Source organism: Tenrec ecaudatus, chromosome 16 (genome assembly GCF_050624435.1).
Source record: "Tenrec ecaudatus isolate mTenEca1 chromosome 16, mTenEca1.hap1, whole genome shotgun sequence".
Taxonomy (NCBI): domain Eukaryota; kingdom Metazoa; phylum Chordata; class Mammalia; order Afrosoricida; family Tenrecidae; genus Tenrec; species Tenrec ecaudatus.
Genome location: NC_134545.1, coordinates 85,169,053 through 85,184,427, shown reverse-complemented (window position 1 = coordinate 85,184,427; position 15,375 = coordinate 85,169,053). Strand labels below are relative to the sequence as shown.

General features: G+C 46.4%; 1 protein-coding gene across 1 annotated transcript; it reads left to right on the top strand.

Annotated features, from left to right (window-relative positions):
- The first annotated feature begins 9,377 nt into the window (after positions 1-9,377).
- On the top strand, positions 9,378-14,320 carry NDUFB8 (NADH:ubiquinone oxidoreductase subunit B8). Its single transcript, XM_075534968.1, has 5 exons — positions 9,378-9,523; positions 9,757-9,880; positions 11,211-11,310; positions 11,731-11,886; positions 14,133-14,320. The coding sequence occupies exons 1-5, from the start codon at positions 9,439-9,441 to the stop codon at positions 14,223-14,225; spliced, it is 558 nt and encodes a 185-aa protein (XP_075391083.1). The 5' UTR covers positions 9,378-9,438; the 3' UTR covers positions 14,226-14,320.
- The last annotated feature ends 1,055 nt before the right edge of the window (positions 14,321-15,375 follow it).

Genomic DNA, 15,375 nt, shown 5'->3' with positions numbered 1-15,375 from the left:
ACACTTGGGCCTTGGGTCGCTACTCTGCACTTCCCCCTTCATCCAATATGGTATATATATATATATATATATATATATATATACACACATATATACATATACATACACACATATATACATATACATACACACATATATATACATATACACACATATATCTTTTTTTTTTTACATGATGCCTTATACCTGGTCCCTTTGGCACCTCATGATCGCACTGGCCAGTGTGCTTCTTCCATGTGGGCTTTTTTGCTTCTGAGCTAGATGGCCGCTTGTTCACCTTCAAGCCTTTAAGACCCCAGACACTATCTCTTTTGATAGCCTGGCACCATCAGCTTTCTTCACCACATTTGCTTATGCACCCATTTGTCTTCAGCGATCCTATCATGGAGGTGTGCAGTCAATGATATGATTTTTTTGTTCTTTGACGCCTGATAACTGATCCCTTCGGGATCACTTGATCACACAGGCTGGTGTGTTCTTCCATGTGGGCTTTGTTGCTTCTGAGCTAGATGGCCGCTTGTTTATCTTCAAGCCTTTAAGATCCCAGACGCTATCTCTTTTGACAGCCGGGCACCATCAGCTTTCTTCACCACATTTACTTGTTCACCCACTTTGGCTCCAGCTGTTGTGTCTGAACAAAGATTCTATACTAGAATTCTAATTTTTAAAAAGTTGTGTGTGTGGGGGGGGCATGAGAACACAGAACAAAATTTTAAATTCTTCCAGAATCCAAACTTTAGGGATCCATTGAGGCTGGATGAGTCTTGAAACTATTGCCCTGAAATAATCTTTAAGTCATAAATCAAAGATAACTCCCTTTACACTAAACAACAACTCAAAAACACAAAACAAAGGTCACTGCTATCCCTAGAGGGCTTTGCACTGAGCTAACTGCAAGGTCAGCAGTTCACAAGCAGCAATTCACTGACCAGGAGAAAGACGAAACGTTCTGCTTCTGAAAAGATTTAAAAGTCTTGGAAACCCAAAGGGACCATTCTTCTATGGGCCCTTACAGTCATGGCATAGTCATTCTATGGTCCTATATAGTCATTAGGGGAAAACTGAACAGTAGTTTAACTTAACTAGGAAAAAATGTCTGTCATGCGCATTATGCTTTTTGAAGAATTATCTTTGTTGTTTGGGTTTTTTTTAGGCACTGTGTGATAGTTAGGTTCATTGTGCCAACTAGGCCATTAGGAGCATGTGGGCGGAGTTTAATCAGATCACAGCTTGATTGGCGGGCAATGAGATAAATGGTTTTCCAAGGCCTGCCCCTTTCTCTTTTGCTCCCTGTTGATCAGACCAGCATGCTGCTGCTTGAGCAAGTTCTTTGCCTCAACTGGGCCGCACTATCTGTGGGCCAACCCAACCCCTGCACCTTATGGCTAGAGCTTGCAGTTCCTTGGAGACCTGCTTCGCCATGCTGCTGGCTCATACATAGCTTGAGCTTAAAGGCTAGTGGATCCTGTCACCATGCATCCCTTGAGTTTGTGATCCCATTGGGGCCTGCTTCGCTAAGCTCCTGAGCTACTGACTGTAGCTGACCCACCCTGCTGTCTGCTGCCTGAGGGAGGACTCCACTGTCTGCTTCCTTGACCTTGGACCAGCAGCCCTTGTGAGTTGAAGGACTCTCAGTATATTAACTGTTCCATGAAAGTGAGTTGAACTGAGTCCTCTGTACTGTTGTATGGACTAATTAATTAGCTGTTATACTCCTTGATGAGTAAACTTATATATATATAATCACAAGGGTCCTGGTTTTGTTTCTCCAGGGAACCCTGCCTAACACACACTGCCTACTCAGTTCCAGCTTATGATAACCCTATGTCTAACAGGAGGAAACACCGTCCTGTCCTGTGACATCCTCACAGTCTATGTATGTTCTAGCCCATTGTTTCAGCCGCTGTGTGCATCCATCCCACGGAGGGCCTTGCTCTTTTTGCTGCCTCTCTGCTTTACCAAATATAATACTCTTCTCCAGCAACTGGCCCCTCCTGATGACATGTCCAAAGTACATAAGACAAAGTCTTGCTCTCCTTCCTTCTAAGGAGCATTCTAGTACAGGTCAGACTTTTCTGGAAGTTCATGGTAATGTCACTGTTCAACAACACCTTCTTTCACATGCATCAATTCTTCTCCACTCTTCCTTAATTGTCCTAGTGACACTTTCTACTCCCGGAAAGAATTAAAGTCTTGGGAACTTACAGGGGCCGTTCTCCCCTGTCTTCGAGAGTGCATGAGTCGGCATCGACTTGATGGCAGTGAGTTTGTTTTTTTGGTTTGCAACATTGTTTGATTTCTTGACTGCTGTTTCCATGACCCTTGATTGTGGAAACAAGTCAAATGAAATTCTTGACAAATTCAATCTTTTCTCTGTTTATCATGATGTTGTCTATTAGGCCCAGTTGTGAGGATTTTTGTTTTCCTTTATGTTGCGATGTGGTTCCTTCTGAAGATGGTAGTCTTTGATCTTCATGAGCAAGTGAAGCCTCTTGACATTCAGCAAGCGAGGCTGGCATCTACGTATCAGGTTGTTCCTCCCATCCTGATGCTGCATTCTTCTTCATATAATCCAGCTTCTTGAATGGTTTGTTCAGCATGCAGATTAAGTAAGTATGGTGAAAGGTTAAAGCCTGACCAACGTTTCCCCTGATTTTGAAGCACTCAGTATTGCCCTTGTTCTGTTCAGGTCCTCCACCAGTACAGAGTGAAGGGTTCTGGAATTCCCATTCTTCCCAGTGATATCCCAAGTTTGTTATGACTCACACAGCTGAATTCCTTGCCTAGTCAATAAAACACAGGTAAGCATCTTTCTGTTTTTTTTTTTTTGCTTTTTGTCACAGTTCATCTGCTATCAGCAGTGATATCCTTCATTGCATGTCCTCATCTGGCTTGAATTTCTGTACCGCCACAATCATTTCCCACATTTTACTTGCTTATGATATTGGTGATATTGTTTGATAACTTCCACATTCTGGTGGGCCACCTTCCTTTGGACAGGTACAAATGAGGAACTCCTCCAGTTGGCTAGTCAGGTCCCCAAATCTTGTCCTAGACGAGCGAGACCCTCCAGTGCTACATCCGTTTATTGAAACATTTCCATTTGCATTCTGTCCATGCCTGGAGCCTTGCTTTTTGCCAGTGCCTTCAGTGCCGCGTGGACTTCTCCTTCAATAAATGGTATGTTCTCGATCATATGCTACCTCCTGGCTGAATGCTGATCAGTTCTGCTTTTAAATTTATTTCTTGATGAATTTTTTTAAATCGTGGATTAGGTGGGGGTTTACATTCAAAAGTTCAAACCATTCATCACTGCGTCTCCCCACTTCATAATCTATCCCACCCCCACCTGATTTCTCTTTTCCCTCGTATGGGCCTCTGTCCTTTTCACCCAATACCTGTCCATCTTCTAGTCTGCTGCTTCCACTTCCCAGACTTGCCCTCTCTCCCTTGGGAACCTCTAAAGTTGTTCTCCTTGCTGACCCGTTCTTCTTCTTGGTACAGCGACTCTGTGTACTCCTTCATCTACTTTTGATGCTTCCTTCTATGGTCAATTTTGCCCTTAAAATCCTCTACTACTGTCACTCGGGGCTTGAGTATTTTCTTCAGTTCTTTCAGCTGGAGAGATACCAAGCATGGTCTCCTCTTTTGTTTCTCTAACTCCAGGTCTTTACGCATTTCACTGTAATCTTCACTTTGTCTAGACCAGGGGCCTTTGATGTTTCTATTCAGTTCTTTTACTTAAAAATTTCTTCCAGGCCTTTTCTCTACATCCAAGAACAAGTTTTAGCGTCTCTTCTGAGATCTATTTTTGTCTTTTCTTTCTTTTGTGCCATTTTGATGACCTCCAGCTTCCTCCTCCTCCTCTTTTTTCCCCTATGTTTGAAATGAACTTTAAGTTATTAAAGACTCCAAGACCACTTCAGTTTTACTTTTCCTTCTTTGTCAGCCACTCAGACCAATATTTAGATCTGAAGGACGAGGAGTCCGAAGGGGTCTTTTTCTTTTTAGCTTTCTTTGTGTATGACGTTATTGATGTCACTCTAGAAGTCATTTGGTCTTTGATCATTAGTGTTCAATGAGTCATATCTGTTCTTGAGATGGTCTCTAAATTCAGAGTTGTATTTTGAGTCTCGTGGACTTGCCTTACTTTGAAGTTGAATAGGAGCAATTGATTATCCGCTCATCATCTCTGGTATTGCCCTTTACATTGTTGAAAAAGGGTATTTGCAATGAATAAATCTTTGGTCTTGAAAATGTATCATGTGATGTACAGTATATTTCTATCACCAAAGCCATATTTTCCACTACTGATCCATTCTCTTTGTTTCCAATTTTGCCATTCCAAGAGCCTGTAATTATCAATGCATCTTCTTTTGCATGCTCAATCAATTTCAGACTTTGGTGGAATTGTTTAATTTCTTCATCGCTAGCTTTAGTGGTTGGTTGGTAAATTTGAATAACAGTCATATTAACTGGACTTCCTGTATTTCAGGATAGATCTTGAAATGTTCTTTCTAAAGATGAATGGGACACAATTCTTCTTCAATTTGTCATTCCCGGCATAGTAAACCATCGGACTGTCCAATTACAAAGGGCTAATACCAGCCCCTTTCAACTCACAAATGCCTTGATTATCAATCTTTATGCGTTCCATTTCGTTTCTGACAACTTCCAATTTCCCTAGAATCATACTTCGTACATGCCATGTTCACATTATTAATCGGTGTTTACAGCTCTTTCTTCTACATGGGATCAAATAGACAACAGCATCTTGAAAGGTTAGGTACAGATCTTAGCAGGTGACGAGTTTATGAGCCTAGTTGGAGTCACTCCGAAAAGGTAGGTGAGAACGCTTGCAGAACTAGATCATATAATCAATGTCACTGATTGTACATGTAGAAATGGTTAGATTTGCTCTATGTTTTGCAGTGTATATTTTCAGCAACAAAATAACCTTTTTAAATATGGACAAACACATCTTAGCTATCTAGTTTGGTTATAACAAAAATAATACAAGTGGGTGGAGTTAACAAACAAGTTTACACGTTCTTATGTTAAGAATGAATTTTTTTTAAAGTGAATTCAAGGTAGCAGCTGTAAAGGAAGGCTTTCTTTCTGCATAGGTGCTGAAGGAAAGGCCTGTCTCTGCTGAGCTTCTGCTCTGGGGCAACCTGCAGAGAACCCAGAATCTTTCTTGCCTGGTTCTGCTTCTGCTGTCTTGTTAGACCCTCTTTTATATCTCAGAAGGGATTGACTAAAGATACACGCTATATTAATCCTGCCTTGTTAACTTAACAAGGATAACCCATTCCTAAATGATGGGCATAGCAGTCAGGATTAACAACACATATTTCTGAGGGATATCATTCAATCCATAACACTATGGGATGGGAGAAAATACTTGTAAATCATATGTCTGAAAAGGAACTCATATCCAGATTACACAGAGAGCTTAAAATTCAACAACAAAAAGACAAATAAGCAAATTTTAAAATGGGCAAGAGATTTGAATAGACATTTCCCCCAATATACAGATGTACAAAGGTTAATAAGCTCACAAAAATATATTTTAAAACATCAGTCACCAGAGCAACGTAAATAAAAATCACACTGAACTACCTCTTCATGGTCACCTAAGCCAAAACCAAACCCACTGTGATGGGGTTGCCAGGATGGTGACAACAACAACAATAATAATAGATGAATAAGAGTGTGGAGAAATTGGAACACTTACTCATTCCTAGTGGGAATGTAAAATGGTGCCGCATCTTTGAAAAGCCTTTGGCAATACCTCAAAAAGTTAAATAGATTGTTACAACGTGACCCACAAATTCCACTCCAAAGTATATACCCAATGGAACGGAAAACATTCCACACACGAACTCGTACAAGAAGGTTCATAGCTGCATTATGCATAAGAGCCCCGAAGGAGAAACAACCCAAATACTCATCAACTCAGAAATTGGTAAATAAAATTTGGTGAATACATACAATGGAATATTACTTGTCCATAAAAATGAATGAAGTTCAATTACATGTTAGGACAGTGATAAATCTCAAAAATACTATGCTAAGTGAAAGAATTCAGACACAAAAGGCCACATATATGACTCGATATCTATATAAACTGTCGAGAATAGGCAACTCCATAGAGAAAGAAAGATTGGCAGCTGCCAAGAGCAAGGGGGAAGGAAGAATTAGGGTAAAGATTAATTGCTAATGGGTCTGAGATTCTTTTTGAGATCATGAAAATATTCCAGAATTCCATCGTGGTGACAGATGCTCAGCTTTGTGACTATACGAAAAATCACTCAATTACATGTATATTTCAAAATGGGGGGGGGATTTTATGGCATGAAAATGATATCTTAATAAATACAAATAACTGGTAAACAAACAGCCATCTAGCTCAGAAGCAACAAACCCCACATGGAAGAAACACACCAGCTTGCGTGATCACAAGGTGCCGAAGGGATCAGTTATCAGGCATCAAAGAACAAAAAATCATATCGTCGTGTCCTCACCTCCATGATACGATTGCTGAAGACAAATGGGTGCATAAGCAAATGTGGCGAAGAAAAATGATGGTGCCCGGCTATTAAAAGATATAACGTCTGGGGTCTTAAAGGCTTGAAGGTAAACAAACGGCCATCTAGCCCAGAAGCAACAAAGGCCACATGGAAGAAGCACACCAGCCTGTGTGATCACAACGTGTTGAAGGGATCAGTTATCAGGCATCATCAGACCAAAAAAAATCATATCATTGTGAATGAGGGAGGGGAGTGCAGTGTGGAGAGCCAAAGTCCATTTGTAGGCCACTGGACATTCCCTTACAGAAGAGTCTTGGGAAGGAACCGAGCCAGTCAGGGTGCAGTGTAGCAACGATGAAACATACAAGTTTCCTCTAATTTCTAAATGCTTCCTCCTCCCCCACTATCATGATCCCAATTCTATCTATCTTACAAATCTGGCTAGACCAGAGGATGTACACTGGTACAGATAGGAACTGGAAATGCAGAGAATCCAGGATGGATGATCCCTTCAGAACCAGTGGTGTGAGTGGCGATACTGGGAAGGTGGAGGGAAGATGGGTTGGAAAGTGGGAACTGATTACAAGGATCTACATGTGACCTCCTCCCTGGGGGGTGGTATGAACAGAAAAGTAGGTGAAGGGATACCTTGGACAGTGCAAGATATGACAAAATAATAATTTATAAATTATCAAGGGTTTATGAGGGAGTGGGGAGTGGAGAGGGAGGGGAAAAAATAAGGAGCTGATGCCAGGGGCTTAGGTGGAGAGCAAATGCTTTGAGAATGATGAGGGCAATGAGTGTACAAATGTGCTTTGCATAATTGATGTATGTATGGATTGTGGTAAGAGTTGTACAAGCCCCTAATAAAATGATTTTAAATAAATAAATGAATACAAATAACAGATCAATTATGTTTCTTGATCAAAACCAGGAGTTCAAAGTGTTTGAACGCGCACGCTGTCCAATTATTCTGGACATCACCTGGTGATGTTTATGTAGAAGAGAGCAAGCTGTGTGAAGTAGTCGCCCGATGCCTCACTCTGTTGTATATGTGTGCATGTCTACAATACTAATGTGGGTATTTATACTGTGTGGACTCTGGAGGAGCTAGTCCCTGGGGAAGGACCTCATGCTGGGAAAGTGGAGGGGCAGTGACAAGGAGGCAGACCCTCGACAAATGGACTGACACAGCGGCTGCAGCGATGGCCTCAAACACAATTGTGAGGATGGCCCAGGCCAGGGCAGTGTTCTGTGCCCTTGCACACACTGTGGCTATGAATTGGTACTGACCCCATGGCACCTGACAACATCTTGTTGGTCACTTGTATAAACGAAGCGAAAACAGAATCATGTAATAGTTTCCCCCTGTGTGTTAGTCTGGGTACTTTAGAGGAACAAATCCACAGAATCTTATGTATAAGAGAGAGTTTTATATATAGGTTAAGTGTGCATCAAGAAAACATCCCAACGCAGTGCTGCCCAAGCCCACAAACCCAACATTAATCCATTAACCCATATGTCTGACACCAATCCACAAAGTCCTCCTCTATCTCACAAAACAGACGCAATGATGCTGACTGCAGGAGGAAAGCCGAGTCAGTGAATGTGTAAGCATCTCAGCGCTGGCAGGGGTCACCACACGGGTGCTCCAGCACCCAGGGCTGCATCAGGGTAGTTCCACGTGGCTTCACCTCAGGGATGTCACATGAAGTGAACATTGCCAGCTAAAGCAGGGAACTGGCTAAGGCAGCTGTACCCTTGTCCAACCATCAGAAAGCAAGAAACCTGAGAACTCCAAAGGCAAGGCTCACCGAGCCATTTCTCTCTCCACCCTTCAATTAACCCCACATGTGTTTATCAGCCAGGTTGGCACAATGAACTAACTCACCCTGTTCTTAAGTTAAATGAAACAAACTAATCACCAACCAATTGTCAGGAGTCATTCCATCCGACCTGCAAGAGGGTGGAATAGAACAGCCCCTGTGGGTTTCTGGGGTTGCACAGTTTTACAGGAACCAAAAGCCTCATCGCCTACCATGGAGCGACTGGTAGACTCAAACCGCTGACCTCATGGTTAGTAGCCCACACTCTAACACCAGGGCTTTTCAGTGAGAGTCCGTTGACGGTCATTCAGCTCGAAATCGATCCAGGTTGTAGTCAAATCGAGGCTTTAGTCAGTCTACGAGAGCTGCCTCTAGTGACGGGTTGGGGTGAGGTGACCAGGACGTTCCGATAGAAACACGGACTCAGCTGGGAGTTCATTTTTGTGTCGCGCCGTGCATCAAAGCGAAGAATATAACGGATCTGAAGCTCACACAAGACCAAAAGCAGACCGTGAGCAATGACCCCGCTTGGGAAAGGAAGGAGGCAGAGCCGCGGAGGAAAGGGCGCCGCCAGAGAAGAGAGTAAGATTCGTTTCGCTTGTCGGGCTCCTGGCCTGTTCAGGTTCGGAGCCTCCCAGATGTCGATGGCGCGGTGGTGATGCGCTGGGTTGCTCACCGCAGGGCCGGCAGTTCAAGACCACCAGCCGCTCGGCGGGACGCAGATGGGACTTTCTCCTCCAGGGAAGATTTGCAGAGTCGCAAACCCTGCCGTGCCACCCTGCCCCGACGGCCGGCCGACTGGACGGTAGAGACAGATCCTCCTTGGGTGGGTGTAAATCAGCTGAGGGGGGGGGTCTGTGTAAAAAAAGGTGGGGACACAACAACCTGAAGTGTCATCCCTCCCACGCCCTCTCAGCCCCACCGCCTTCCAGCGCCGCGAAGCCCCGCCCTGGCGGGACGTCCCAGCACTTTTCGGCCCCGCGCTGCCCGCCGAGGTTTGGCCCCGCTCGGCCGCCGTGCTTGCGTGCTTGCGTGCCCGCGTGCGCGCATGCGCGGGGCGACCCGGGGAGAAGGTGAAGATGGCGGCGGCCAGGGCGGGGGTCCTGGGAGTGCGATGGCTGCAAAGGGCAGCCCGGAACGTGGTGCCGTTGGGCGCACGGACAGGTCGGCGAGAACTGGCGAGCTCTCAGTGTGGGAAAGGGGTGCCTGAGGTTTGCTATGCCGGGAGCGGGGGCGGTACGGCGACGCTGGTGTCCGGGCAGGGGGTGGAGGGCCCCCGCGGCTCCCGCAAGCCCGGCGGGGCAGGGAGGGCGGTCTAGCCTCTGCCTTCCCTGCCGCGGAAGCCTCCTGGGCGTCGGGAGCGAGGCGCTTCTGACCTGCCCTGTTCTGCGCTCCAGCCTCACACATTACCAAGGACATGCTCCCGGGGGCCTACCCCAAGACGCCAGAAGAACGGGCCGCCGCCGCTAAGAAGTATAACATGCGGGTAGAGGATTACGAACCGTACCCGGACGGCTCGGGGTGAGACAGGGTCCGCACGCCCCGGGGTAGTGGTGGGAGGAAGGCGGCTGGGCGCATTGACTGACCCCCCTGCACCCCCCGCGGTCCTTGTTGGGACCCCACAGACCCAATGATGTGGCTGCTTTTCTCAGAGGGGCCCAGTGGGAGGGGGGCGGGTGAGCAGCTGCAGCTGCGAGGACTTCAATTTTCTCCTTGGCTCAGGCTGTTTCCTCAAATGAGGAAACCGAGGTTTTAATGGCTCCCTGGGGGACCCCGGGATAGCAGGAACCTGCCTTGGCTCCATCGAGAGCGCCGAGTTTCATTTAGATCGAGCATCTGCTGGGCTCAGGTGCTGTCATCCAGGCACGTGACCAGCCCGGAGCTGGACTCCTGTCATGAGAACCTTAATTTGTAGATCGAGTACTCTGTCTCCGTGTGTGTATGCCCTTTTAGAAGATATATGTATATGTACCGTATATGTAGATGTATGTATACATGTATTTGCTCGTCCCCACCTACGTTTTTCTAGGGCTGTGGAAATCATGACATTTGTTAGATTAAACTGGCGGCCCCTTACTCTAGCTGATGTTATGCCTCCCCCTTCCTCCCCGACCCATCTCCACAGAACACCCCTTCGGTTAATTTTCGGAAACGATTGCCTTGATTTCCTGTCCTAGCATCCCTCTTAATCTTGCTTTTAGCAGCTCCTATTTTTCTTGTTTTGTTTTCTAATCATTTTCGGTGACACATGTCTAGTTACCATTTCCTAGTTTGCTGTTTGCATTTTTTTAAAAAATTGTGTCGGGGACAGGAGCATCCTGGGGGGAAACCCTGCTTAGCAGCAATCCCACTAGATCTTTAAATTAGAGGGATTTATGCGAGCGCCTTGGTGGTTGAGGAACATGAGTACAATGAAAAAAGAAGACTTTTCTAATCGTCTAGATTACTAATCCAAATCATTTGACTTTTTTCTAATGCAAACCCTAAACTTTACTTTCTTTTTCTCACTAAAGACCATAATCAGTGATGGATGACTTTCAGCTCTTAACATTCTCGCTCTGTGTGTGTGTGTGTGTGTGTGTGTGTGTCTGCTTTGTTGCAAATAGGTAAGGAAATGTATGTTAGGGTTTCAGTTTGACTTGAACTTTTCATTATAATTTGGTTTCTGTGGGTAGACAGACACATGCATAGAGTCACTAGGACTTTTGAGATTGGGATTTGGAAGGAAGCCACTTCCATCGCCCTGAGGTGAGACAGTTACCTCTGTCACCTGGTTTCTCATCTCTGACAGGAGCCTGAATTGTCTGAAGCTGCCAAGGGCCCCTTTCTAGTCGTGCTTGCTGTCTCTTAGGTATGGCGACTACCCGAAACTTCCAGACCGCTCACAGCATGAGAGAGATCCTTGGTACTCCTGGGACCACCCGGACCTGAGGTTGAACTGGGGTGAACCGGTGAGAGAATGATAGCCCCTTTAACAGCCCTTACTTCTCTAGAATGCCTTCCTGAGTCAACTTTCTTTGGTTCAGACCACAACTGTTGCCCAAGTAACACTTAGCTTTTCTGCCCAAGCATTCAAGATGCAGTGATCAGACACCTGAGGTTTCGTGTGTGGCATGTAGAATAGGACTTCTGGGAGTAATGGAATTTGTATTGTGAGTTTCCATGGTTAAGTGCTCTCTGATCAGCAGAGACTAGACAGGCTTGCCCCCAGTTCTGTGGGCTGCAATATCTGAGTCAAGACTCACAGGATAACATCCAAGGGCAGTAGAAGGCCTCTCTCAAGTGTTGTACAAGCCTCTGGTAGGTAACTCTGGACTGCCTACCTTTTACAGGAAGGGTAGTATTGATAGCTTTCTGCCATTTTGCCTTAGCTCCACTGGGACCTAGACATGTATATACGGAACCGTGTGGACACATCCCCCACGCCTGTTTCTTGGGATACCATGTGTAAGCATCTCTTCGGTTTTGTGGCCTTCATGCTGTTCATGTTCTGGGTCGGAGACAAGTACCCCAGCTACCAGCCAGTGGTGAGTATCTGGGAAGGGTCCCCTTAGGCATGTTTGCTTCACCCCATTTCCCAAAAGACTGGAGTCTCTGGAATCCAGCCAATACCAAGATAGGAGGGCTGTGCCCCTTTGGTGGAGTACAGCTCCACCCCTGCACTTTGGATTTGGCTGCGTGAGAAGACACAGAAGGAGAATGAGGGGGCCAGCTTGTCTCAGGTGTTCCCATCTGGGCACTGTGCTCTTCACACACGTGTCAGCAAGTGATCTTTCTACGCATGGTTGAGGGATCGAGAACTGAACCTTACCCTGTGCTGCAGGTGTGAAGGGCACTTAATTGCTTCCGGTCCCTAGTGGACTAGGACTCCTCTGAGGTCCCTTTAGGGACTGGAAGCAATTGTCTACTCTAAACAGACAAGAGAATTTTAGAGACTGTAAGGGACATCCTCTGGTCTTAAAGAAGTTTAATTTGGTTAAGAAAATTTAGATCAAATGACATGATGAGCGATATTTGAACAGGTATCAGAGTAGCATAATGTGTGTGAGAATATGTATGTACTAAGCGAATTGAAATGCTATTAAAGGGTTGTGTTATCAATAGACACACACTTACGTAAGAGGTTCAGAGTGTTCATGGAAAAAAGAGATGAAAAGATCATGGAATTTCCCCCAAACTTTTTGAGGGCCCCCCTCCCTTTTTTGTTGTTTTTAATTTGGATGTAGGAAGACAGAGCATGTGGGGGAAGAGAGAACAGAAGGAAGGAGGGGAGTGATGAATCAGAGTTGGAGAACTCTGCTCCCTGCCATGGAGTCTGTTTGGACGTGTAGCATCCCTACAGGGCAGAGGAGAACTGCCCTGTGGGTTTTCGAGACACTCCCCTCCCCCACTGCCCACTGCTCGGCACCAGCCCACCCGCCCCTCAGACTGTTACTCTGGGCGAGTGGAAAGCCTCATCTTTCCCCTGTGGAGTGACTGATGGCTTCAAATTCCTGACCTTGGGGTCAGCAGCTCAGTGCATAAGGAGCCGTGCTGCCACAGCGCAATGGAGTGGAAATAGGTATATAAAATATTTCCTTGATAGCCAGCTGTTAAAAATCCAGATTCCTAGGCTCCATTCCATAGAGGTTCTAATTCTGTCACTCTGGTGGGGTTTTAGAATGGATATTTTTAAGCCACCTTGCGGGTTTGGAAATCACTGTTTTAAAAAAATCGGCAGTGAGCTGATCAGCTCCGTCGGTGGCTTTTATCACCTGCTGAGGGTTTTGGACTGGACGGTGTGGTACCCACTAACTCAGCAAGTATTTGTGGGGTCCTACCATGTACCAGGCGCAGGCTGCTAACGGGGCCAGCGACACGGGGTGCGTTGGTTTTCCTCTGCGCAGCAGGGAGCTATTGTGGGTATTTGAGCCACAGAGTGACATCATGAAGGGTGGGTTTTTAGGAAGATTAATCTGGGAGTAGTCTACAGGATGGATTGGACGGAGAGGAACTGAAGCAGGGCGCTGCTGTGTTTGCAGCTGGTTGCCCAGTGCTACCTCTGCAGAGATAATCAATGTCCTGATGGTAGCTGGTCCGCCTGTGTGCACTGACACGAGCCTTCCACCAAGCCCCAGGGGCTCCAGGCTGGAGAGGGCACGCAGGGTGGTGTGAGCACTAACTTCACTTCAGGAGAGCAAGCAGCACAGTGTGGCTCTTCCATTTTTCAGTTCTGTAAGCACATCACCCTTTCTCCTCCCCTTGAGCTGTGTTCTCTGACAGCTGTTTGTTGGTAAAGTCAGCAGCCCCTAAAGCACGTCCCAGCCATGTCTCCTCTGTGCTTCCCCCACCGCCGCTCCTGCACGCCTCATTTGCTAGGCCACTTTAGTGCTGGTGCCATTAGAGGCTGAGTGACTTAAAGGAGATTGAGTCTGTCTCGACCCCGAGAGAGTGGGATGGATGGATGCATCCTCTCATTTAGAAAGCTTTGACTCTCTCACGAGCAGGGCCGGCGTACAGGCACCGCTTCTCTCACAAGCGAGAGAGAGTCAGTCTCTCTCTCTCTCTCTCTCTCTCTCTCTCTCTCTCTCTCTCTCTCTCTCTCCTCTCTCTCCCCCCCCCCCTTGGGCAGAGTGGGGAAGAGGGAAGCTGCCGCTACCACTCCAGCCCAGCTGGGGCTAGCCCGAAGCTGCTGCACCACTACCCATTTCCCACGTGTGATTGTTGGAGTGGGGCGAAGCCAGGTATTAACCTGGTGCCTTTCGTTCTTGCTGACCTGTGTTTTTTTCCTCAGGGGCCAAAGCAGTATCCTTACAATGATCTGTACCTGGAACGAGGCGGCGATCCCACCAAAGAGCCCGAGCCAGTGGTTCACTATGAGATATGAGGTGGCTTCCTGGGCTTTTGTGCCCCCTAACTAGGACGCTCAGTCTTTGAGATTAACCTTAATGAAATCCCTAATAAAACTGAGTGCTCCTGTTCTGTCTGGTGCCTCATTTCCCCAAAATAGCTACTGCTGAGGAACCTCATCCTTTCTCCTCCTTTTTCTGTGGCTTACTGTCTGGATCACCTCCCCTCGCCCCTGCTCTGGGGTCGGAAGAGGATAGGAAGAGCAGGGGGTGGGGGTGGGGAGGGAGCACAAGCTGATGTGAAATTGTTAATTTGCTGGGGCTCCGAAGGCAGCTGAAGGTTCCAGTTGTGCAGCAGGGTCCGGGAAATGCTCCCGACTTCCCTAGTTACAAGATTTACTTCCCATTAAAAACCTCTTTGTATACAGTACTCAACTATTCCCAAGAACATAATAGGGTGAGTAGAGGGTTTGGACTGGACTGGGGCTGTAACTGCATCTGATCCTAGCTCTGTTATGAGAATAAGTATTTTTAAGGCCATTTCTGAATCATTTTAGTAATTTGGCATAGCTGTATTCAGGAATTAGAGGGCAGTCTATTGAGTTACCGAATCCTTGCATCGTTTTTGTTACCCTTGATTCAAACTCACAATAGTCTTTGAACCCAGCTGGAAACTCATTGCTGTTCAGTTGATTCCAACTCAACAGTGATCCTACAGGACAAGGTAGAACTGCCTTACAGAACTTCGAAGGCTGTAACTTTACAGGGGTTGACACATCTGTCTCTGTGAAGTGGCTGGTCGGTCCAAACCACCTACTTTGAGATTAGCAGGCAGGCGCCTAGCCACCACTCCAGGGCTAACCTCATAGCATGTTTTCTAAGTGACCTAGCCCATACTGTTCTCACCCTTTCGGGCAGCAGTTCTCAACCTGTGGGTTGCCACCCCTTTGGGGGTCGAATCACCCTTTCACAGGGGTCGTGTGATTCATGACAGCAAAATGACTGGTGAAGTAGCAACGAAAATAATGTTATAGTTGGGGGGTCACCACCACATGAACTGTATTAAAGGGTCCCGGCATTAGGAAGGTGGAGAACCACTGCTTTGGGGGGAACATCTTAAAAGTTTATACTGCTAGAAAACCTGTCCCACTAACGAAAAACGCCACGTGCACTCAATGTGGCCTTTGA